We start from the raw sequence: 26,494 nt of genomic DNA on the forward strand, positions 1-26,494 counted from the left end.
TCTCTCTCTGCCCCTCCCCCACTCATGCTCTGTCTCTGTCTCAGAAATAAACATTAAAAAAAATTTTTTTTAAATGAAGTTTAAAAAATGCTTGTTGAATTAACCAGTTCAGAGGAGGAAAAAGAATGTGTTTGCAGGCTGTAAGCCACTGGCCACCAGAGAAGTCAGGGAAGGACAAGTCCAGGGTCAATGTAGCATAACTTGAATTGCACTTGCCTGCAATAAGGAAGGAGCTCCTAAATTTGTGTCAACTGCATGAAATGGTGCAATATTTAAAGTGGGGCTATTTAATTGTAACTAGGACTACTGATGAGATAGAGTAGGAATTTGAAGGTTCATGAAAAAAAACTGGAAAAACTTTTGGGGGTAAGGTGTCTATCCCAACTATTCCCTTATTGTCTCTAAAGGAGAAAAAGAGAACTCAAATACAAAGATGAGAAAAAGAACTCACACTGCTATAAAGATTCTTCAGGTTCTTGGTTCTGTCGTAATCCACTGTTTCTAGAACTGTCGTATATTTGTCCTTAATCTGATGATAATTTTCTTTATATTTCACCTACACACAAAAAAGATGAGTTATTCTTTTCTGCTGTTTGAAAATACATAAAGACAGTAATGGCTTGTCCTGGAAGAGTAGTACAAGGAAGACGCACCTCACTGGCATTAATGCCGCTTTGAAGGGCAGTCACGTAAAGTGGTGTATCTGTGACCAGGTTATAATTCTGTAGATTATCTTTACCTGCTGCCGTGTATTGTAGCTGTAAAGAAAAACAAGTGAGCAGAAATGGTAAAATTTCAGCTTTCACAGTTTGTGCCAATTTAGATGAGCCTTTATTTCTGGGTTTCTGCTTTCATACTAACAAAGAGGCTGTCATTCTATATTCCTGCCAACATCGTTTGGCTGTCAAAACTAATAGTTTGTCTTCACCAACAGTGGAGTTTGGCTCTTTGCCAGGTCCTCTTCTTTTTGCCTTTTCCATGCATGTACCCCAACCCTGACTACAGTCCCACAGCCCCGACCTTCCATTAACCTGCCCTATCAGAGCCCAAACATATGCTGGACAATTTTCCAGATATCTACTTTTTACTTCAGAACTTATCTACCTAAGGTCAAAGCATGCATTTGCATCTTACTCTCTGCAAGTTACCCTCATCAACTTCAGGACAGATGCTTGAGAGTTAGTTCACTAGGAAACACCTCCCAGGTAACTTTTTCTTATAAACATCAAATGCTTAAGCCACAGGAGATACTAAAACCGAGAAGGTCCAACACAAGAGGAGGTCACCAGGAGAGGTTCTACTGGGCAGGGATCCTTTGGTTTCCTTGGATCATGCACTGTTAAAGCAGATTTCTCTGCCTGGGCACAGGGATGGCCTAGTTGTCACCCACGGAGAGCATTACAAAGTCCACGGATTCAGAGTGAGCCAGTCCTTCTAGGAAGATGCGCGCACCTGACTCTGGAGATCATAGGCTTTCTTGGCATGGAGGATCTGAGGTGTATCCCAAACGTAGCATCCAATGCCTTTCAGCCAGTTCAAGTCATCCTTATACACATTCTGAAAGAAAGAAGGGGTGATGAAAAGTGGCAAGTGCTAACTGAACTTAGAATTGCATTTTGATAATTTCCTATCAGCTGCTGGCTGTGCTCAGTGGTCATAGAGTGGGCCTCTCAACAGCTGGAGGTCGTTAATGCCCCGACCTAAAGAAACTCAGGAGGAGAGCAACAGCTAAATCAAATCTGGTATAAAAACAGATTAAATATCTAACATAGGTGTCACAGGACTCAGAGGGGACTCTTACACCAAAAAGTGGTTACCTGTGCCACCATGTTTAAAAAAAAAAAAAACAGCCATAATACAGGGACAATTAGAGCATTGAAGGCCTAGGCAGGGTTGGGTGAAGCCTGTAACCAAGTCAAGCTTTAGAAAGGACATCATACATCACTCAAGATCTCTTGGGCATTTCGGGCCCGTATAACGTTGGGTTCCTCTGGAAGAGATGTCCACTGGTGGAAGTAGTGTCGATACTCCAGGTCACTGAGGATGTACTGGCATTTTTTGGCCAGCACGTGATTCATCATATCGTTGGGGATATGAACATTGGCTTTCGTGTCCTCATAATCTCTTCTGTAGTTCAACTAAAGAATAATATTTTTTAAAGACAAAAAGGAGAAAGGAATTAAAGTGTGAATTATTCAGATTGATCTCTCTTAGAGTCTAATCTCTACCATAGATCAGTACCTTTAGAATAAACAAAGATTAAAAAAATTATACTTTAATATATTCTTCTTTTTCAGTTTCCCATCCTTTTATAATAGAGGGGTAAATAGTTACCTTGTCGTTTTCTCCTTTTTCCAAACAGCTACCTCACTGTGAGTTTGGTAGTGGAGGAGGAAGGAAGGGGAGGAGGCCCATAGCTGTCAAAGGTACACAAGGCTAACTGGCAGGGGTGGGGACTCATTCCTCACACCCCATGCCCCTCTCAACCAAAGAACAGATTACAAACAGGCAGACTAATAGTACACTTAAGGGTACAAATCCTCCACTAAGGTGAGTTTTGCTTACCGCACTCCTCATCTTTTGGAAATCCAGACAGTGAACCACACCAGGGAACTCACTGATTTCTTTTCCAGCCAGATAATGGCCCTTCTGCTTCTCATATGTCTCTTTGTATTTAAGCTGTGAAGTAGGTACAACATGGAGAATCACTGGGATTTTCTAACCAGCTTCCCAATCAAGAAAGACTCTGAAACCTATGAGAGGAAACAGTACTACTGACCTCACTGTTCACGTAGTCGGCATGCTTAGCTCCAACAATGGGAATATAGCGTTCATCCAAGGTATAGCCATAGGCCTTGGTTCCTTCCCATGCCCCTTTATACAGTATCTAGAACAAAGAAATGTGTGTCAACAAGTTTGTATTCAACTTCCTTCAGATATTGCTAAAAAGAAAATGGTAAAACCAAGGTAAAATATTTATGTTTAAAGGCAAAGCTTACGTCTTTATTTAGAGCCATGATCATGTCTACCTAAGAACAGGGCAGAGTCTTCTGGCTTATTGCAAATTAAATCTACAGACACTGAGGCATTTTATAACAGAGTTTAACTAAGTTCTAATAAAAGTGAAAAATAAATTTTCACATAGGGAGAGAATCACCAAAGATTGCTTTCCATTGGGCATACAACATACACACTACATACACACAATCATCATTTAAATTAGCTGAATTAAAATTTGGAGGTCAAGTCTTCCATTTGTTGGCTACAGATATTTATACATGATTGTTAAAGAAGGACCAGCCTTTCCTCTCTTTTCCCTGTTGATAGATGCTCAGTCCTATGTGCACCTAGAGCTGGTACAGCACTTGTGACATTATTATCTATTTCTTTGGATGTCTGTGCCTCTCATTTCCATGGGCTTGTGAAGGAATGACTTGTCTTTATTGAGCTTTAGCTCCTTAGTGCCTCCTACCGTCCCTGGCACATCACAGGAGCTCAAAAATACTGGCTGAACAGATACTACTTCTAATAAACAAGACTAGTTATTTCTAATAAACAAGACTACATACAATAAAAATAATAGATCTTATATGTTCAGTTGTTCACAAAATCAGCCAAGGATATGAATACTGACAAGAGCTTAAAATTAAGAACTGAGTTGTAAATGGCATAAAACTTACGGTACTATAGAGTTTTCCCATGTCTTTGGAGTGGGTGATATGTGGTGTATCTGGAGAAAATGTATACTTGCCCTTTATTTCTTTATTAAATGTTTCTTTATACTTTATCTAAGGAGAAAACAAGACAAAACAAAACAAAGCCTTTAGTTACTGTAAATGTGTATTTAAAGTTTCATGGGTTCTACCTAGCAAGATAATAATCAGTCTACATTTAGAGGTTAAAACTAACCAACTGGTTGAATTTCAGCTCATTTTTAGCTAATATAGCAGAAAAATTTGGACAAGAATACAGATATTATCTAAAAGTGAGTATACATTCTACTAGTGACTTTTCAGACATTCCCACCAAAGATGATCTTACAGTTTCCCACCCCAAGGTTCATTTTCTTACAAGCAGTTATCTGGAGTTACACAAATGCATTCAATGGTGGACAGCTAACTCCCCAGTCCATGTACCTCATTATACACAAAGCAAACTTACATCACTTTGATTGACTGAATTAATCTTCGCCAAAACAATCTCTGGAGTATCCTCTACACTTTTAAAGTTAGGATAGTTGTCAAGAGCATCTTTCTTATATTTTATCTGCAAGGAAACAGAGATGATTAAGGCTGGGTACCTATCCCCACACAGCAGGCAAGGGAGTCAGGCATTAGGTGAGAAAAGGCTCTGCGTACCTGATTCACCATTTCCTGGTTCTTAGTAACCCTCACATAGTCCACAGAATCCAGGGGGATCCAGCCAATGCCACGGAGCCACTCCAGGTCAGCTTTGTACACATTCTGAGAGCAGGAAGAGAGACAACACAGGTATAAATGACTCAGACATAGGATTACAGACAGCAGATCAGAAACAACTTTTTCAGGAGCTTTTAAGGATTTATGTCTCATGGCTGTTGTCTCATTGATTCCATCATGATTTCATCTGTTTACCTGGGGAATATTTCTTGAGCCTGTTACTATGAGTGAGGTGCTGTGTTAGGTGCTTTGAGGGATAAGTATATAAAGGAATCTAGTGTAAACAGAAGTCATTTACAAGGTGAAGGGTGGTAAGTGCTGTAAGAGCAGAAACATTCAAGTGCTGTGGGAATTACGGCCAGGAAGCCATTATTTTCAGCAGTGAGCCTAAGGAAAGGTTTTACCAAGGAGAGTGTAATTTTAGATGGACTTGTATTTGGTATTTAGAAATATGTGGGACATTTACACTATACAAAGGAAATTACACAAGTAAGTGCTCGTGTATTATAGAGTAGGGGGACACATCCCTCTGGCCAAGCCTAGCTCTCCTCTCCCCCACCCAGTGCCTGGATTCTCTTGGGCCACCTCATACCAAAGGAGTTGCTAATCTGGTTAAAGGTCCACAGTAGTCACTCTGTTGTAGCAACAATGAGGTGGGATGTTCAAATTCGGCACCTGTGCTACAGGTGGTCCTTCACTTCTTGATTCTGATTTGGTAATGAGAATACCAGGCAGGGTTAGCTCCAGGGTATACCCAAGCATCACTTCAATGTGCTGTGTTTCTATTCCTTACAGACTGTTGGTGGTAGCTAGAGGTCTTGACTCAGGCTTCGGTGTCAGATGGCCTATGTCATGTATTCTCTACCCTAGCATTACCAAAGCTGTGCATGAGGGATTCTGGGCCCTCCTGTGCTTCATTAGTACTTTGTTTCCTTTTTGTTTTGATTCTTTGCAAGCAAGTCCTTCATAAATGCCTGAAGGAGTGAAATGCTCACAAAGCAAGAATGGGGTGTTCCCAGGTCCTTGACTACACGATCATCCAATATTGTTAAAATCCCAACTCACTCTCCAGTCTCACCCCAAGCCAATTGTTATTCTAAATCAACTGATAACTTTTCAGGCAGATGTGAGATGTTGCTGATGGCAAAGATGATACAAAAACAAATTTTTTTATTTGACTTTGAAAGTTATTCAGAAATGCATAGTCAAGGCAAAGCTGTCAATCACTGCCCACGGTCTTTCTCTACTTCATATCCAGCCTTATTTCCCTTCTGGGAACAAACTCAATATTTATGGCTCAAAGTTTCCAAGACTGGTGCATCCAGAATGCTGCTTATAATTCTCAGAGTACACCATATATTTCTAGATAATTAAGAAACAAAATCACTTACATCACTCTGTAGGTCATAGGCCTTCCTTGCCTGGATAACATCATTTTGATCAGGATGACATATCCATTGGTGCAGGTAATTACGGTAATCAATATCACTGACAAGTTCCTGCCCATGCTTGGCGGCCAACACCGACACCATGTCAGCAGGTATATTGATTTTGGCCTTTGTTTTATGATAGTCTTCTTTGTATAGTCTGTCATTCTGAATCTGGCCTGCGTGCTCAAACCAAACCAGTTTAGGATCATCTCTCATCGTTGGAACACCAACATAATGACCTCTTTGCTTTACATGTTCAGCTTTGTATTTCAGCTGGTAGGAGAGAAAATAGAGATTCCATCAGTTATGACAAGCACTCAAGGCAAAGGGGGCTGGAAACATCAGCATTCAGCCCCTCAGCCTTTTGTCAACTGCCTCACTGAGACTAAATAACAAAAAGCAGTGAAATAAATAGATATGAAGAAATAGCAATTTAAAAATAGAAAAAAAAATATTTGTTTTCTAATTCTGCCTATATTTTATTTGAAAGCTTAGAGATTTTAAGGAAGCGGGGGAATAGAAGAAACAGTAAAGCATGCAAACAACAGCTTTTAAAGAAGCCAAAAACAAACTCCCAAAGCCTACAGGAAGGACTAGAAGGGAGCAGATACTCCAACCATCCCTAAGCCCGGCCAGGTCTGCTAAGTCAAGGAACACTCCAACGTGCACTCACATAAGGATAAATTACCTCGCTCTGAACATCACTAGAGTGATGGGCATGGACAAATGGCACCGCATCCGGAGGCAAAATGTAACCTGTAGCTTTTTGCCTCTCCCAACCTTCCTTGTAGAGATACTAAAAGACAGAGAACCACAACAGAAGCTTAAGTAAGGAGTCACAATGAGGGATTGGTCATGTACATACATCTCCCACAGTTATATTATGGTCCTTTGTCTCCACACGAAGTACCAGGCATCTGGCTAAAATCCATACCTGGTCCAGAATCCGGGCTGCCTCCTGGGCAGTGTGCAGCAAGGGGGTTTCTGTGAGGGTGTACTTTGATTTGGTATCATTCCAATCTTTCCGGTATTTAATCTGGAAATGAGAGGCAAGAGGGTAAGTTACTTGATGTTAAGAAAATATAATGTCGTCCAAGCAAATGCAAGCATCATCTCAATGACTACAATCTGTATCTCAGACAATGATTGCATGCTGAGCTTAAGTAGGTGGAAAGCTTTGGAAATGACATTTCACGACTGGGCAATTTTAGAAAGACAGCCATGTACTTACATCATTTAGGATCTCACCACTTTGTTTTGCAGTCACATAATCAACTCTGTCATCCACAGGAGTAAAGTTGAGAGTTTCTATTTTCGTGCGGTATTTTTTCTATGGGAAAGAAAATATCTTTCAAACAGTTGTAGTTTCTGGTCCCGTCTGAGCTGAGAAAGAGATACTAGACTTAAGGGTCCTTCTCCACTAGAAGTGTAGAGTGCCATATTTGAATGGCACCTTCTTGGCAATTTGCCCTTTTTTCGTAGTCTTTTATTTTTTAACAACTGAGTGGTTTCTCACACCTCCCACAGATTTTTAAAGTAGCAGGTTTGCTTAGTTATCAAAGTCATGTAATACAATACTCTGTGTATCATGATACTCAATGTGTTTTTTTTCAACTGTGTAAACTTCTCCCAATTGTGGTGTCATTGCTGACAAAAGAAGTTTTCCATTTACACAATTCCAAGCATCAGTGAGTGTACTGGACATTATATTATGGATGTGGCCCCATGATGAGATAGGGACAGTAGAGGATTGTTTTGGGACAAGATATTTCTGGCTTAAATGACAGCAATTGCAGTTATTAACATTGCTGATGGGGCATGACTTCATTTTGGCTTATGTAATTTTGTCCAGTCTCCCAGGAAATACACTAAATGGCCAGGTAAAATCTTGGAATACCTCACTGAAGATATCTGCAGCATGTTTGGCATGATTGACAGAAACGGAATCAGTCGGCATCCACCCGATCCCACGTAACCATTCCAAGTCAGCCTTGTAGACAGCCTGTGGGAACAGAGCCATGTGATTTCAACAACTCTGGTCATATGGTCCTATTTATTCTATCTATTGATTTGATGGAAAAATACAATATAAAGATGACATACTCAAGCAGCTGGGAAGGTAACATAAGTAAATTCATTGGGAGGTCAGGAGTTATGAAAAACGGGGAGACATTTTTCCATTTAAAGGGGGTTAGCCTCAATTCGGCTCCAGTTATTGTTGCTAGGGCGTAATGCATGTCCAGGAATTTGTTCTCCGATTTTTCTAAAGAAGTAGGAAATCCTAGATTTGTACCCCAAATTTCCTGATTTAAAAAACCTTGGCAACTTAATTCAAGATTTTTAAACACTGTATCAACTGAAAAAAAGCCTACCTGTGCCTACATCCTTTCCACAGACTGCCAACATTGTACCTTTGTTGCTACATAAATTCCATAAATAATATTTTCACAGTAGTTGTCTTTATACAGTCACAGTTAAGATTTATAGTCACACAACCATATATTCCTTAATACAAAATCTACATCTTTCACAGCGTTGATGATTTTTGACACCATACTATATGATGTAACTAAAACCAAATTCTTGGCTTTAGTATAAAGACAGGAAGCAGTGATATAAAATTTAATGACAAACTTTCTGGGAGTCATGGCAAAATGAGAAAAGAGCTCATGCTAAAATGTAGCCCACTCACATCGCTTTGCAGTTGGTAGGCTTTCTTGGCCTGAATCACATCGTTCTGGTCAGGCATGCACGTCCACTCGTGTAGGTAATTGCGATAATCAATGTCGCTGACCAGAGTCTGGCATTTTTTAGAGTGCAAGATGGAAAGCATGTCTGCAGGGCTTTGGAACTTAGTCTTCCATTTGGCCCAGTGCAGCCGGTACTCTCTTTCATTCTGAATCTTTCCAGCGATGAGGGCCCACCGGATCTTGTTGTCATCCCTGGCTGTGAGGGTACCCACGTAGTGTCCCTTCTGCTTCTCATGGTCAAGCTTGTACTTATACTGGAGATGGAAAAACAAAGCAGATGGGTCACAGTATGTGCTCTTGATGCACCTAGGATGTTTGCTTAAAAACTGAGAAGTTAAACAAGGCCACACTTACGTCACTGGCAATCTCCCTGGAGGCCTTGGCAGCCTGGATAGGGATGGCATCCAGCCGCACATCGCAGCTCATCTTCATTTCATCCCAACCTTCGCGGTAAATTTTCTGAAGAGGAGAAAAAAATAAGGTATCATTTTGGATTCAAATGTACCAATAACTTCAGCGGCTCAAGTAGAATTAATATCAGAGCAGTACAGTTTTGAAGTCCCAGAATAGGTTGAAAAGAGGATAGGTAAAAGAATAATTCCGCACCACGCTACTGGAATACGAAATTGTGTATGGAGTCCAAAGATCTGGGCTTGACAAGAGTTGTTTCTTTTTATTTTATTTATTTATTTTTTTATTTTATTTTATTTTTTTTATAATTTTTTTTTCAACGTTTTTTTATTTTTTTATTTTTGGGACAGAGAGAGACAGAGCATGAATGGGGGAGGGGCAGAGAGAGAGGGAGACACAGAATCGGAAACAGGCTCCAGGCTCCGAGCCATCAGCCCAGAGCCTGACGCGGGGCTCGAACTCACGGACCGCGAGATCGTGACCTGGCTGAAGTCGGACGCTTAACCGACTGCGCCACCCAGGCGCCCCAAGAGTTGTTTCTTTTTAATTAAAATCATGGCCTCTATGTAGTTATTCATAGTTTATATAATAGCGTTTAGGTGCTTCTTTTTTTTTTTTTTTTTTTTTTTTTTTTTTAGATGCTTCTTGTATCAGTAGCACTGGGATAAGGTTATGGTCAGACTTAATGAGAAATTACTGGGTTTCTTTAAGTTAATAATTCCAATTTATTTAATTTTAAAATTCAACTCAATTCTGTCATCTTCAGAATTATACACTTTTTATATTTGTGGGGAGGTTTTCCCCAGGATGGTTTCTTAGATTTTTTTCATGTAGTTGATGATGCATATTGTTTGGGAAAGTTAGATATTCCTTCTGAAGCACAATTGTATGTTAATAGCCATTAAAATTTTTTTTCATGTTTATTCATTTTTTAGAGAGAGAGGAGGGGAAGGGGCAGAGGGGAAGGGGCAGAGGGAGAGGAAGACACAGAACTCGAAGCAGGCTCCAGGCTCCATGCTGTCAGCACAGAGTCTGATGAGGGGCTTGAACCCATGAACCGTGAGATCATAACCTGAACCGAAGTCAGGGGCTTAACTGACTGAGCCATGCAGGTGCCCCAATAGCCATTTTTAAAATGCAGTGTGTTTTTATTTATACACAGAAATTAAGGTAGTGATTTACAGATAACTTTTCAAATATATGTTCATATTTAAATGGACACACTCTGTGTTGATGATGTAAGACTCGAAAGTAACAGTAATTTAGGGGCGCCTGGGTGGCTCAGTTAGTTGAGTGTCTGACTTTGGCTCAAGTCATGATCTCACGATTCGTGGGTTCAAGCCCCGCATTGGGCTCTGTGCTGACAGCTCGGAGCCTGGACCCTGCTTCAGATCCTGTGTCTCCCTCTCTCTCTGCTCCTCCCCTGCTCGCACTCTCTCTCACTGTCTCAAAAATAAACAAACATTAAAAAACAAGAAGTAACAGTAATCTAAATGTATAATTCAGAAATCATACCAATCAATGTGGAAGCTTTAAAAGTGCAGAAAGATGAATTTCAATTATTGACAGTTTCACGGGCTTTGCATATCTGAAATATGAGTGTAGACAAGTTTTGTATGAATTTTCATTCAAGTTTTTGTATGAATTTTGGGTAGGCCTATTTAACAATTGACTTCTATTTTTAGACAAAATAAAAGTGTTCTCCACATTTAAATGTAGAGTGTTCTCCCACATTTAAATGGAGAATATTTAATGCAAACTCGTCATGTTATTTAGAATTTGTTTTTATTTTATTACATATGTTATACTGTTTTTAATTATGTATTAAATTTTTGTTTATGTGTTCAAATATATTTTTTATTTGAGTTAAAAAAAAAATCAGGGTTTGAGACCAAAACTTCGTCTACTAACTTTGAGACACGGATCAATTCCTCAATCACTTTAAGTCTCAACTTTCCCATCGGATAAAAACAAAATAGCACTATATATTTTATTCATGTGATTAGATTAAATGAGTTAATTTAACATGAATTTGCTGGTTACCTAGAAAATTATATACAAATATCTTGAAAAAGTTGTGCTTTCCAAATGATAGAAACAGTTTTAAGTAGTGACTTTTATCAAGATTATAGTAATAGTGACACCATATTTTAAAAAAATGTACCTTTTGGTTATCATTCACATGGGAGGTTTGATTTCCTCCAAAGCACAAGCCATTCTCATTAATGTCTTTTTACTTTTAATTTTAGAGAGAGAGCAAGAAAGTGTGTACAATCAGGGGTGAGGGGCAGAGGGGGAGCGAGAGAGAATCTTAAACAGGCTTAACATTCAACACAGAGCTCATTGCGGGGCTCCATCCAATGACACTGGGATTATGACCTGAGTGGAAATCAAGAATCAGATACTCAACTGACTGAGCCACACATGCGTCCTTCATTAATGTCTTAATATCGAATATCTAAATATCTGAAGTTTGTAACTTTTGGTATAGTTTCAAATACTACTCTTGCTTACATTGAGATATCAGCTGTAGGATTCTGATATTTCCAGTTAAGAAATATATCATACAAAAAAGAGCACATGAGACTTTCCCTGATTGTCCAGCCAAAGGTGCCTCTGGATGGAAAAGAAGAGGCTGAGGACTTTGTTTATGCTGCAGTTTGGTGATGAGAAAGCACTGCACCATAATACTATTCTTGTCTGAAAAAAATGTATCAGCGCCCTAAAATTTCATTTTCTTCCCATCTCTTGGAAAAAACTAGCTCCCAAGTGGCCCATTATAATAGAATTGATGGTGTGGTTTGGCATGTGGTGAGGAATCTTTTCTGGGCAGGTTCCTTCTCTCACAAAGATTTATTATTTTTTGAAAAATGTCAAGTTCCAAACCATGGTGAACGACATTAAGGTAGTATACTTCTTCTAGGGTCATACTTTTTCTACTCACAAGAAAGCTCTATGATCCATGAAGACAGTACCTTTCTTGAGATTTCTTAAAGTGTGTAGCTAGCCACTGAATTCTCTCATTTTATTAATTATACTCTTTAGTTCATTCTCTTCCTTTTTCCAGCCATAATGATTTATCCTGTAGGTAATGATAATTTTGCCTTTTTAAACCCAATATTTATCTCTTACTCTTATGTAATTATTTTGGCTTGAATGAGCTTACTCACTTAGCTAGAAATTCCAGCAAACATTAAATAATGGTGATGTCAATGAGCATCCTTGTTTCATTCCTAGCTTGAATGAGAAACTTAACTTACTGAGAATGAGTCTGGCTTTGATTTGAGATTTATTCTTTTAGTCACATCAAGAAGATAGTCATTTAACCTTATTTTATCAGGATTTTATTTTTTAAAATAATGGATATTAGATTTTGTCATATGCCTTTTCAAATCTATTAAAATAAAGATGTGATTTTCTCTTTTGTTCAGACACATTATTAGGTTTCTGAATATGGAACCCTCCTGGCATTCCTGAATGAACCCTAATTATTTTTTCTTGTATCATATTCACATACTATTAAACTTTATTTGTTAATATTTAAGATTTTCTTCACTATTGGTTTACAGTTTTCATTTGTGGAACTATCTTTGACAAGTTTTGGAAATTGTGATGGCTTTCCTTCTTTCATTGGGCTCTATTATAGTTTGATTATTTCTTAAAGGTCTGAAAGAATTCTATGAAATCATCTGGATGACCCTGACATCTGAGAGGAGGGAGGGGAGTCTTTAATAATCCTCTTAATTTCTTGTTATATGTTTTTTTTTCCCCTTGGGCTCATTTTGGTAATTTATGATTTCCTAGAAAATCCCCTACAGATCCAGGCTTTAAAATTAATATGTATAAAGTTTTGCAAGAATTCTTATAATTATTTTGTTCATCTGACTGCTGTTAATTCCCCTTTCTTGGTCATGTGTCTCTTCATTCTTCTTTAAACTTTCTGGTCCTTATTACCTTCTCCCTTTCTGTCATGTTGACACTGGCTCACCAGTAACTGGCCTTGCTGGGTGACTCAGAGCCAAGGATCTGCTCCTTTCCTCACTTTTTTTTTTTTTTAAGTTTATTTTTTATTATGAGAGAGAGAGAGAGAGAGACAGAGAGAATGCAAACTGGGGGAGGGGCAGAGAGAGAGGAGAGAGAGAGAATTCCAAGCAGCTCCACGCTGTCAGTGTCAGCTAGATGTGGGGCTCAAACCCATGAACTGTAAGATCATGACCTGAGCCAAAATCGAGAGTCAGAGGCTTAACCGACTGAGCCTCTCAGGTGCCCCTGCTCCTTTCCTGGTCAAGGACTTATGTTAAGGAGTCTTCCCCATCCCCACCCAGTCAATCTTTTCTCCCCTGGCTATGAAGAGTTCCCTGGGGATATCATAGCACCAGCTGGTGAACTTATAAACAAAAAGGGAGTCTGTTGAGGTACTTACATTGCTCACATTAAGAGCATTGGCTCTAGCAAGATTAATTTCTGGAGTATCCGGCATTATGTGGACTGAAGTTTTATCCTTGTCCCAAACTTCTCTGTACTTTGGCTATGGAAAGACCCAACAATAACAAAATTACTTTGCAACTTGTAATTTTGCAAGTTCCAGGGCACAACTTTCAACTTTTCTGATCTAAAATCTTTTCATATTAAGGAAAAAAAACTTCCAAAAGTCTTTCATATAAGTTACTCAAATTTAATATGAAATTGGTAATGGTACCAATTCATGATGACCTTTTATTAGTACTTTGAGTTTTTGTTTAAAGTTTATGAACAATAATAAAACAGCCCTATCAACATTATGGATTAAAATCTTTGCTATCATCAACATCATTATCATACAAACAGATTGCCAAGTTAATTATTTATCATTTATGAGCATGATTTAATTTTAACACAGAGGGGAAAAGTGACTTACAATACTAATATTTTCAGCATTTGACTTAGCAAGGACAACTTCGGGTGTGTCGACAATACTTGTGTACTTGAGTTTCACCACAGGTGTCCGATAGACACTGTCTCGTAGGATCTCCTGGGCATTTTTGACTCTCAACACTTCAGGAGACCCTTCGGGCATCCAGCCGATGCCACGTAGCCACTCCAAGTCAGCCTTGTAGATGGCCTGGGAAAGAAAACAAAGTTAAGCAGAGTCAGTGTTTTTTTAATTGTGGTAAAGTAAGAAAGCAGTTTTATGTTATATTTTACCTTCCACAAACAATAATTAAAAATGAGCATTGACAGACATAATTCCTCAAATGCACAGCAGTGTTCTGTTCTGCTTTGTTTTTTTGTAGCAGGGGCACTTTACACACTCTTAAAAAAGCAGAATGATGCAGAAGGAGCTCTCTGTCTGCGGGATGCATGGAAGATTTTGAGTTATATTTAAGTAACATCATACCAGCTCAGGTGGGCTTTAAAGCAATAATAATGGGCTATCCAGTAAGTTCTCCACACAGCAGCTGGAATGATCATCATAAAGTTTACAAATCAAATCTGATGCACCACATGCATCCTATGGCTTCCCATTGGTCTTAGGACAAAGATCAAAGTCTTAACATCCTATGGCTTCCCATTGGTCTTAGGACAAAGATCAAAGTCTTAACATGGACTAGAAGATGATGATAATCTAGCACCAGTCCTTACCAATTCTTCCAGTCTTGTCTTATATGTGCTTCCCTTTAACCTATGCATTATGACCCCAATGGACTTTTGGTTTCTTGTTTGTATACAGACCCCTTTGCATATGGTGGTCATTCTGCAGAGCCAACTCCTACTCTCCCTTTATATTCCCACTCACTCAGTACTTCCTTGGTAAGTTTTCCTCCTCACTTTTTCATAGCACCATGGATCACTCTTTCTCAGCTATCCGATTTTTTTCTATTGATATTCTGTAGTTAACATCTGTTTCTTTGTTATCAGTATGAACTCCCTAATGTCTGAACTTTGTCTTGTTTCTTCCTCTTCATTCACTGTTGTATCTTTAGTGCTTAGCACAGTACTTGGCACATGGTATATTTTAAAGGGATAATTAAGGATTCAGTCCCACTGTGGTAAATAAGAAGTTCCCCAAAAAATTAAAAATAGAAATATCATATGATCCAGCAATTCTACTACTGGGTGTTTACCCAAAGAAAATGAAAATGCAAATTCAAAGACCTACGTGCACCCCTATGTTTACTGCAGCATTATCAACAATAGCCAAGGTATGGAAGCGATCAATAGATGGATTGATAACAAAGGTGTGGTAGGGGTGTGTGTGTGTGTGTGTGTGTGTGTGTGTGTGTGTATGCATATGCATGTACACATGAAATTTTACTCAGGACAGAAAAAAAACATGGTCTTGCCATTTGTGACAACACATATGGACCTATTATGTTAAGTGAAATAAGTCAGACTGGGAAAGACAAATACCCCATGATTTTACTTACATGTAGAATCTAAATAACAAATGAATAAATAAGCAAACAAAAAAAAAAGCAGAAAGAGACCAATCAATACAAAAAACAAAAAAACCCCTAATGTTTTCAAGAAGGGAGGAAGGTGGGGGGATGGGTAAAAGGGGAATGGGAGACACAGGCTTCCAGTTATGGAAAGAATAAGTCATAGGGATAAAAGGTACAGGATAGGGAATATAGTCAATGGTACTGAAATAGTGTTGTATGGTAACAGATCATAGCCACACTTCTGGTGAGTGTAGACTTGTTGAATCACTATGCTGTACCTCTAAAACTAATGTGACTTTATGTGTCAAGTATACTTCAATAAAAAAAAATAAAGGAATTCAATCCCTGGTTCCACAATTTTGATCTCAGTTGTTTTTTCTTTCTTCCATTTCCAAGATAGCACCTCCCTTTGAATTGGGATTTGCATTTTCTTGGTTATTCAAACCAAGTTTTTTCAGCTATAGATAAGTGGTTAACCAGAAAAAATTGCTCTATGTTAAGCACCGGTTATTAATTTCATAAAAAAATCATTCTGTTTTTCAGAAATGGTATTTTAATAACCAGTTAATAGGATACAAATATCAGGATAAAAAAGGTAGTAAGAGGAGTAAAAATGCAGTAAAATTTCTATCTTAATGAAGAAGGACATTATATATTTTAGTGTGTAAAGTATGATGGATACCCAAAATTCAGAAGGATTCTCAAAAAGGATTACATATAGATTTTGAAGTTTGCCTTCCTCATCCTTTAGGAACTTGATTCATATGCATTCCATTATATGCTAATGTTATTCAGGTTAATGGAGAGACTGAATTTCTCTAGAAACTGGCCTAAATCGACCAGTTGGCAATTCATTTCAAGTGATGGATACACTTTTCTATAACAAATTCATTCATCATGAAAGCATCCCTTGAAGCTTATGGGAATCAAGTTCAAATAATTTAAAGAAGGCATTCATTCTACATAAGAAATTAATACCCTAATGGAATCCATGAGTTCTAAAAGATTGGATGAGCAGAAAATATGAATCGAAAAATACTTTAAGTAGACTAATGAAACACCATATTGTGAAGAACACTGAATTAAGGAAACTAATGAGTTTGGAATACACTGCTAACCTTTAAAATTAATTTCAAGGAAGTAGCCCTGTCATTCAATGAAGGACCATAGGAATTCTTATGTTTAGGAAACTACAGACACAGCATATATTAAGGAATCTATAGAAAAAAATCTGGTAGCACCACTAAAAGAAAGAAAGAAAAAACACTTTCTGAATAAGACCAGCAGTAAGGAAGGCAATCAGTAAACTTGGTAAGATGTTAAAGAGATGCTCATGTAAGGAGAGTTGCATTTTCCTGAGTCCTAGCAGGAATGACCAGGCAAAGCTCTGGAAGGTTTTCTCCCTGGGAAACAGCTCATTCCTCAGGCACCTCAGTTGGTACTCTGTGCACAAGCAACAACTTACATCACTCTGCAGGTCGTAGGCTTTCCTGGCTTGGATCACATCATTCTGGTCAGGAAAGCAAGACCAGTGGTGCAGGTAATGGCGGTAATCCACATCACTTGCTAATGCCTGGCCTTCTTTGGCAGCACTGATGGACACCATGTCTGCCGGGATGGAGATCTTGGCCTTGTTGTCATTGTAGGCCTTTTTGTACAGCCTGTCATTCTGCATCTTTAACACTTTTGCTGCCCAAACCAGTTTAGGGTCTTCTTTGGCAGTGCGACATCCAATATAATGACCTTTCTGTTTCTCATAAGTAGTTTTGTATAGATACTGGTGTATGTGAACAGAAGAAAGAAAAATTATTTTTCCAAACTCACTTTTTCTAAACAGCCTGCTCAAAATAACTCTATCTCCCTTAGATGAGACTTTTATGGGCCCTGTTTTTAAGTCCATACTGTAAGTTTTATGATTCTTAACACATTGCTTGTCTATGTCTACATGCATGAAAACATTGTGAGCACCTCGAAGGCAAGAACTGTGCTTCTGGATTATTCCCAATATAGGCTTATGTGGTGTTTCCCAAACTTCAGTCACTGTCTACTGCCTTCCCAGGCGTTTTGCCACAATCAGGTACTATCAGTACTTCCTACTTTAGTCTATCAACTAGATTCTTTGTTTAAATAAATTTAAAGTGTGAACTTTAAAATATTTTTGTTCTAAAATTTATCATTCTATGCAAATGGGGAAAAATCAATACTTTTCTAGCACACATTAAATCATAACTTTTTAAAAATGCTTATCCATCAACTGCATAAAATTATTACAGGAACAACTTATGTATGCTGCACTTCAAGAGACAACAGAATTCTGGGGCTCCTGGGTGGCTCAGTCAGTTGAGCCTCGAACTTCGGGCTCAGGTCATGATCTCACAGTTTGTGAGCTAGAGCCCTACATTGGGCTTGCTGCTGTCAGCACACAGCCCACTTCAGATCCTCTGTCCCCCTCTCTTTCTGCCCCTCCCCTGCTTGCATTCTCTCAAAAATAAACATTAAAAAATCCCTCAGAATTACTTTTATCCATTGAATTTTTATAACTGCTTGTAAATTAAATAATATTGACAAGATGCTGAAAAGAAAATAAAAATCTGTTCTTAAACATAAGAAGAGCCAAGCCCTGATGCAAAAGCATCACCAAACTGTTGTAAAAGTTATTCCTGAATTTGAGATGTTAAAACAAGACACTAATCACGATGATCTCTATTCTACTTAAGTATAATTCCTTCGCAAATAAGTTAAAGATTAGACAAGTATTAATTTCTCGTGTGTTGTCTGTTAGCGTTGGTTAAGTCTGTGAAAGGAGTAGCTCTTACATCACTGGCGATATCCCTGGAAGCTCTGGCGTGCTGAATTGGAATGGCATCTTCTCGCAGGTCATAACCCGTCATCTTGACGTCATCCCACGCTTGCTTATATTGTTTCTGCAAATGGAGATTGCAATGCCACAGTTAATCTGAAGAGGGAGCCACTGAGTCAGCATTACTGATGTGTTTAAGAGACTATGTTAAGTTACGCTGAAAATTAGTCTCCCCTTAAGATTTATAAAATAGGCTGGTTTCATACTGAAATTAAGTGCCAGTAGATTTTTAATGAAATTAATTAAAATTCATTTTTTTTAAAGAAAGTAATTTAGGAGACAGTAAATCATGTGAAAATGAGAAAATATATATATATATAATTTTGCTTTAAGAGGAAAAATCAATGATGGGCCACTACAAAGAGAACCAAATATTACTATACTTGCATGTATATGTTTTTATGTTGTTTTTGGTGAAACTAGTGCATTTTTCCTTCCAAAAAAGATAAGGACACACATCTCTATTTATAAACACATGCATACACATACGAGTGCATTTGCATGTGTGTGTGCACACAGAGCACTTATTGTTAAAGACTAGAAATAAAAGGAATGGTAGGGAAATGCCTTTTGCTTAACTCCCTCTGGAGCGTATCAATTTAAGTTTCAGTTAGGCCAAAAATATTGTGTAAAGCAAATGGATGTACAGTTCCTTACATCACTGATCTGCATGGCATTGATTTTGGACTGCAGCATCACTGGAGTGTCAGCCGGCACATTCACATTTGCCTTCTCTCTTTCCCAGGCATCACGATACAATGGCTGGTAAAAATGAAAAACAAAGGGTGGGTGATAAGTAAATAAGTCCATTACTACATGAATAAATTATAGGTACAATTAAAGGTTCTCTCCTTGGATGTTCTCAGGTAAAAACATAGATCACATTTTGTTTTCATTGCGTTTTTATTTAAAAGATGCCAGTAGTGACTTCAACAAGAATATATTCTTGTGTGATATGATATAAATGGAAAATGAGTCAGAAACCTGGTAGTAAAATGATCCTTTCCCATTAATTCACATGTAATTACCAGGCAAGTAAACCCACAATGCAGGTAACTATGAAAATCCACATTGCTAATCAAGTTCTGGCTTTCTTGGCCCAAATAACTATGATAATATCTAATATTGGGGCCACCCCCTGGACTTTTCAACTTACCTCATGATTAAAAATAAAAAGGTGGCAGTGATCATGGTATTAACTGGTGGACTTGTATTACAAGCAAGACCTCACAATGTATTCAGAATGTGTTATCAGAGTCTGTGGGGTATGAAGATGTCTACCACACTTATGTTAGCCAAAGAGTTATCTAAATAAATGAGATGTGGATACTGTTAATTGATCAACTATATGAAATTCTATCTGGATACATAAATGTTCAAGGTTCTAATGCTGGCATTAGCAATTTAAAGTTCACAATTAGAGACTTCTAATTAATTAAAGTTCACAATTGAGACTTCTCCACTATGTCTGAATGTATCATCAGCCTGGCTTACCTCACTGATTTGTACAGCATTGATCTTTGCCTGGATGACTTCAGGGGTATCAACAATGCTGGTAAATTTGAGGGCCTCAGGCCTTATACGATACAGCCTCTCATTCAGGAGATTCTGGGCATTCTTCACTCTCATCACTTCCACAGAACCCTCTGGCAACCATCCTATACCCTTCATCCATTCCAGGTCTGATTTGTACACGTTCTACATGAAGAAGAGAACCACAGAAGGCAGAAGAGTCAAATCTTCCCACAAGAACACAATGCCAGTGGGCCACACACTACCTCTAATCAGCTGGGTGGTCAATCCCATGAAACAGAAGGATCAACACTAATTGTTAATATTTGGGTGTTACATCCCGGGCACACATTTCTGGGAGAAGTTCACCATATCCTACAGGAATTGGAACAGGACTGACAAATGACACTTGTAGAATGACAGATAGCAATGGCACTTGATTTTGTTTTTATATAAGGTTGAGCTTCTGTGCTCACCATTTGAAATCTGCCATTTTGGTACTACTAGAATAACATCTGTAGGAATTTGGGAGAAAAAGGTCTTTAGATGCATATACCATGAAAGGTACAGATTAAGTTAGGCTCTATTAGGATTACCACTTAAATTATGTCCCTAGGGAACACACTGTGATGATATACAGAGACAAATATCTCCCCAAGAGTCTCCTGATAATATACGCACATCGCTCTGCAGTTCGTAGGCCTTCTTAGCCTGGATCACATCATTCTGATCTGGCAAACATGTCCACTGGTGCAGATAATTGCGATAATCAACATCGCTAACCAGGACCTGGCATTTCTTGGCCTGAACAATCGACATCATGTCCAATGGCGTATTGTGAATTCCTTTAGACTTCTCATAAGCTTTCTTGTATTCTCTGTCACTCTGGATCTTGGCAGCATGTATAGACCAGACCAATTTGGGGTCATCTTGTAGGGTGCGGAAACCCACATGGTGGCCCAATTGCTTACGGTATCCTTCTTTGTATTTGTACTAAAGTTGTGAAAAAACAGACAAAAAAAATATGAAAATAATGTAGTAAGAGGACTTTTCATTAAATGTTTTCAGAATATTTTCCCTGCCTTAATGTAAATTGGCTCAACATTGGCAGTCATTACATATTTCAGTAAGGAAATAGGGCTATTTTTGGCAGTTTCATAGAGAATATGAGTAAATCAGGAGGGAAGTAGCATGGTGAATGAGAGTAATTACAAAAAATTATAGCTAACATTTACCGAGCAATTACTAAATGCCCAATACTATTATGAGTGCTTCAAATGTATAGGTTGATTCTTGTGAAATTGTTGAATTTTTAGTTAAAATAGTTGAGTAGTAGCAACTATCATCTCAATCTTCACAACATCTCTGTGAAGTGGATACTATTATTATCACACATTTCAGATGTGGAGTATAAGACAGTAGGTGTAATCATGGTCCCCAAGGTTTCCTGGAAAGTGGGATGTTAAGTCAGATCGTCCTCCAAGAGCACTGAGAGTACCTCAGTAGGAAAAAGTCATTTGTGTGATTTTGGAGACAGATAAAGCAAAAGGTGCATATTTCAGGAATGGAAAGCGAGGTCATTGGTGTGAATCAGACGACAACAAAAGGCCTGTAGGCAAGAGTTTCCATCTTGTCCACACTTGTCCTAAGTTTCTTAGGACTAGAGTAAGATAGCATCTGTTTCTTTTCTATATTTGGATAACATAGAAAAGTTTGGATAAAAGGGAGAGAAAGAGAACTGGGAATAAGGCAGATACTATAGATTGGCTATTGTGTTTAGAGTTAAAATTGAAAAATAAGAAGGAACAGGTAGATATGGAAGATAAAAAATAGAGCACAACCCAGAGAAAGAGCACAGGGTTGCTTAAAGATTTGGAGCTGGCAGTGGGGGAAAGGGGCTTGGTAGGATAATTATTTTAAGTTTTTACATTACTATCAAATAAATTTCACAAGGTTACTGAGAGCATTATACATAAGCCTTCAGTATAAAATCTTATATATAAGGTGCGATTTCAGTCTTAACTCTTATGTGAAACTTTCACCTGTTACCTACATTTATAGATAATGTCATAAATATTTGGGGGATAAAATGATACTGGTCAACAATCAGATGTAATGAATTCTCCCAAGAATTCTGCATAGTCTCTTTGTGTTATTTTACATCCACTCAGAAACAACTTAGAAATCATTTATACATATACCTCATCTATACTAACCTTAATGTGCTTCATTCCATTTTAATGGTTTTAAATAGGGTAAGTCTTTAGTGTAAAAAAAAAATGCAATTGTTTGCATAGATTTTTTAAACCCCCAAATTCTTGAAAAATACTCTCCCTATTTGTTGTAAGAAGAAAAAAAAACCACAAGGAAATAAAACCGTACCTCACTGGCAATATCTCTGGAGGCTTTGGCCTGTTTGATTTCAATGGCATCTGCTCTTAAGTCATAGCCTTTCTGTTTGGCCTCATTCCAGTCTTTTTGGTAAAGATTCTATTGAGGAGAAACACAGGTTTGTTTACAAGAATTGAAAATAAGTGAATATATTCAAAGTACTCAAAATAAGATTCATAAGACATAATGTAAATAAAGACAGCATAAGACAAAACATTTCTTTTTTTTTTTAAATTTAATTTTACTTTTATTTTTATTATTTATTTATTTATTTTTTAAAGATGAAATTTATTGTCAAATTGGTTTCCATATAACACCCAGTGCTCATCCCAACCGGTGTCCTCCTCAATACCCATCACCCACCCTCCCCTCCCTCCCACCCCCCATCAACCCCCAGTTTGTTCTCAGTTTTTAAGAGTCCCTTATGTTTTACCTCCCTCCCTCTCTAACCTCTTTTTTTTTTTCCTTCCCCTCCCCCATGGTCTTCTGTTAAGTTTCTTAGGATCCACGTAAGAGTGAAAACATACGGTATCTGTCTTTCTCTGTATGACTTATTTCACTTAGCATCACACTCTCCAGTTCCATCCACGTTGCTACAAAAGGCCAGGTTTCATTCTTTCTCATTGCCACGTAATATTCCATTGTGTATATAAACCACAATTTCTTTATCCATTTATCAGTTGATGGACATTTAGGCTCTTTCCATAATTTGGCTATTGTTGAAAGTGCTGCTATAAACATTGGGGTACAAGTGCCCCTATGCATCAGCACTCCCGTATCCCTTGGGTAAATTCCTAGCAGTGCTATTGCTGGGTCATAGGGTAGATCTATTTTTAATTTTGTCAGGAACCTCCACACTGTTTTCCAGAGCGGCTGCACCAGTTTGCATTCCCACCAACAATGCAAGAGGGTTCCCGTTTCTTCACATCCTCTCCAGCATCTATAGTCTCCTGATTTGTTCATTTTGGCCACTCTGACTGGCATGAGGTGATATCTGAGTGTGGTTTTGATTTGTATTTCTCTGATGAGGAGTGACGTTGAGCATCTTTTCATGTGCCTGTTGGCCATCTGGATGTCTTCTTTGGAAAAGTGTCTATTCATGTCTTCTGCCCATTTCTTCACTGGGTTATTTGTTTTTCGGGTGTGGAGTTTGGTGAGCTCTTTATAGATTTTGGATACTAGCCCTTTGTTCGATATGTCATTTGCAAATATCTTTTCCCATTCCGTTGGTTGCCTTTTAGTTTTATTGATTGTTTCCTTTGCTGTGCAGAAGCTTTTTATCTTCATGAGATCCCAATAGTTCATTTTTGCTTTTAATTCCCTTGCCTTTGTAGATGTGTCAAGTAAGAAATTGCTGCGGCTGAGGTCAGAGAGGATTTTCCCTGCTTTCTCCTGTAGGGTTTTGATGGTTTCCTTTCTCTCATTCAGGTCCTTCATCCATTTTGAGTTTATTTTTGTGAATGGTGTGAGAAAGTGGTCTAGTTTTATTCTTCTGCATATTGCTGTCCAGTTCTCCCAGCACCATTTGTTAAAGAGATTGTCTTTTTTCCATTGGATATTCTTTCCTGCTTTGTTGAAGATTAGTTGGCCATACTTTTGTGGGTCTAGTTCTGGGGTTTCTATTCTATTCCATTGGTCTATGTGTCTGTTTTTGTGCCAATACCATGCTGTCTTGATGATGACAGCTTTGTAGTAGAGGCTAAAGTCTGGGATTGTGATGCCTCCTGCTTTTGGTCTTCTTCCTCAAAATTACTTTGGCTATTCGGGGCCTTCTGTGGTTTGATACAAATGTTAGGATTGCTTGTTCTAGCTTCGAGAAGAATGCTGGTGCAATTTTGATTGGGATTGCCTTGAATGTGTAGATAGCTTCGGGTAGTATTGACATTTTAACAATATTTATTCTTCCAATTCATGAGCACGGAATGGTTTTCCATTTCTTTATATCTTCTTCTATTTCCTTCATAAGCTTTCTATAGTTTTCAGCATATAGATCTTTTACATCTTTGGTTAGGTTTATTACTAGGTATTTTATGCTTCTTGGTGCAATTGTGAATGGGATCCATTTCTTTTTCTTTCTGTTGGTTCATTATTAGCGTATAAGAATGCAACTGATTTCTGTACATTGATTTTGTATCCTGTGACTTTGCTGAATTCATGTATCAGTTCTAGCAGACTTTTGGTGGAGTCTATTGAGTTTTCCATGTATAATATCCTGTCATCTGCAAAAAGTGAAAGCTTGACTTCATCATCGCCAATTTTGATGCTTTCGATTTCCTTTTGTTGTCTGATTGCTGATGCTAGCACTTCCAACACTATGTTAAACAACAGCGGTGAGAGTGGACATCCCTGTCGTGTTCCTGATCTCAGGGAGAAAGCTCTCACTTTTTCCCCATTGAGGATGATATTAGCTGTGGGCTTTTCATAAATGGCTTTTAGGACATTTAAGTATGTTCCTTCTATCCCGACTTTCTCAAGGGTTTTTATTAAGAAACAATGCTGAATTTTGTCAAATGCTTTATCTGCATCGATTGACAGGATTGTATGGTTCTTATCTTTTCTTTTATTAATGTGATGTATCACATTGATTGATTTGTGAATGTTGAACCAGCCCTGCATCCCAGGAATGAATCCCACTTGATCATGGTGTATAATTCTTTTTATATCCTGTTGAATTCGATTTGCTAGTATCTTATTGAGAATTTTTGCATCCATATTCATCAGGGATATTGGCCTGTAGTTCTCTTTTTTTGCTGGGTCTCTGTCTGGTTTAGGAACCAAAGTAATGCTGGCTTCATAGAATGAGTCTGGAAGTTTTCCTTCCCTTTCTGTTTTTTGGAACAGCTTGAGAAGGATAGGTATTATCTCTGCTTTAAATGTCTGGTAGAATTCCCCTGGGAAGCCATCTGGCCCTGGACTCTTATTTGTTGGGAGATTTTTGATAACTGATTCAATTTCTTCACTGGTTATGGGTCTGTTCAAGTTTTCTATTTCTTCCTGTTTGAGTTTTGGAAGTGTGCGGGTGCTTAGGAATTTGTCCATTTCTTCCAGGTTGTCCAGTTTGTTGGCATATAATTCTTCATAGTATTCCCTGATGATTGCTTGTATTTCTGAGGGATTGGTTATAATAATTCCAATTTCATTCATGATTTTATCTATTTGGGTCATCTCCCTTTTCTTTTTGAGAAGCCTGGCTAGAGGTTTATCAATTTTGTTTATCTTTTCAAAAAACCAACTCTTGGTTTCATTGATCTGCTCTACAGTTTTTTTAGATTCTATATTGTTTATTTCTGTTCTGATCTTTATTATTTCTCTTCTTCTGCTGGATTTAGGCTGTCTTTGCTGCTCTGCTTCTATCTCCTTTAGGTGTGCTGTTAGATTTTGTATTTGGGAGTTTTCTTGTTTCTTGAGATAGGCCTGGATTGCAATGTATTTTCCTCTCAGGACTGCCTTTGCTGCATCCCAAAGCGCTTGGATTGTTGTATTTTCATTTTCATTTGTCTCCATATATTTTTCAATTTCTTCTCTAATTGCCTGGTTGACCCATTCATTCTTTAGTAGGTTGTTCTTTAACCTCCACGCTTTGGGAGGTTTTCCAGACTTTTTCGTGCGGTTAATTTCAAGTTTCATAGCATTGTGGCCTGAAAGTATGCATGGTATGATCTCAATTCTTTCATACTTATGAAGGGCTGTTTTGTGACCCAGTATGTGATCTATCTTGGAGAATGTTTCATGTGCACTCGAGAAGAAAGTATATTCTGTTGCTTTGGAATGCAGAGTTCTAAATATATCTCTCAAGTCCATCTGATCCAATGTATCATTCAGGGCCCTTGTTTCTTTATTGATCCTGTGTCTAGATGATCTATCCATTGTTGTAAGTGGAATATTAAAGTTCCCTGCAATTACCACATTCTTATCAATAAAGTTGCTTATGTTTGTGATTGTTTTATATATTTGGGGGCTCCCATATTCAGCACATAGACATTTATAATTGTTAGCTCTTCCTGATGGATAGACCCTGTAATTATTATGTAATGCCCTTCTGCATCTCTTGTTACAGCCTTTAATTGAAAGTCTAGTTTGTCTGATATAAGTATGGCTACTCCAGCTTTCTTTTGAGTTCCACTAGCATGATAGATAGTTCTCCATCCCCCTCACTTTCAATCTGAAGGTGTCCTCAGGTCTAAAATGAGTCTCTTGTAGACAGCAAGTAGATGGGTCTTGTTTTTTTATCCATTCTGATACCCTATGTCTTTTGGTTGGAGCATTTAGTCCATTTACATTCAGTGTTATTATAGAAAGA

General features: G+C 38.1%; 1 protein-coding gene across 41 annotated transcripts in view; it reads right to left on the minus strand.

The window, feature by feature from the left end:
* The window catches only part of NEB (nebulin), a 214,320-nt gene that overhangs the window by 72,318 nt on the left and 115,508 nt on the right, over positions 1-26,494 (minus strand). For all 41 annotated transcript variants that reach the window (XM_045033808.1, XM_045033789.1, XM_045033790.1 and 38 more), the window contains 24 exons: positions 22,186-22,293; positions 20,485-20,796; positions 19,786-19,989; positions 18,949-19,053; positions 18,248-18,355; positions 16,897-17,208; positions 13,907-14,110; positions 13,433-13,537; positions 8,953-9,057; positions 8,541-8,852; positions 7,746-7,850; positions 7,080-7,178; positions 6,783-6,884; positions 6,537-6,644; positions 5,810-6,121; positions 4,359-4,463; positions 4,162-4,266; positions 3,681-3,788; positions 2,780-2,887; positions 2,566-2,679; positions 1,941-2,138; positions 1,453-1,557; positions 654-758; positions 452-556 (listed from right to left, as the gene is read on the minus strand). In XM_045033808.1, the coding sequence (XP_044889743.1) occupies positions 452-556; positions 654-758; positions 1,453-1,557; positions 1,941-2,138; positions 2,566-2,679; positions 2,780-2,887; positions 3,681-3,788; positions 4,162-4,266; positions 4,359-4,463; positions 5,810-6,121; positions 6,537-6,644; positions 6,783-6,884; positions 7,080-7,178; positions 7,746-7,850; positions 8,541-8,852; positions 8,953-9,057; positions 13,433-13,537; positions 13,907-14,110; positions 16,897-17,208; positions 18,248-18,355; positions 18,949-19,053; positions 19,786-19,989; positions 20,485-20,796; positions 22,186-22,293 (3,654 nt within the window). The remainder of the gene's footprint in view (positions 1-451; positions 557-653; positions 759-1,452; positions 1,558-1,940; positions 2,139-2,565; positions 2,680-2,779; positions 2,888-3,680; positions 3,789-4,161; positions 4,267-4,358; positions 4,464-5,809; positions 6,122-6,536; positions 6,645-6,782; positions 6,885-7,079; positions 7,179-7,745; positions 7,851-8,540; positions 8,853-8,952; positions 9,058-13,432; positions 13,538-13,906; positions 14,111-16,896; positions 17,209-18,247; positions 18,356-18,948; positions 19,054-19,785; positions 19,990-20,484; positions 20,797-22,185; positions 22,294-26,494) is intronic.

This window comes from Felis catus, chromosome C1 (genome assembly GCF_018350175.1).
Source record: "Felis catus isolate Fca126 chromosome C1, F.catus_Fca126_mat1.0, whole genome shotgun sequence".
NCBI lineage: Eukaryota > Metazoa > Chordata > Mammalia > Carnivora > Felidae > Felis > Felis catus.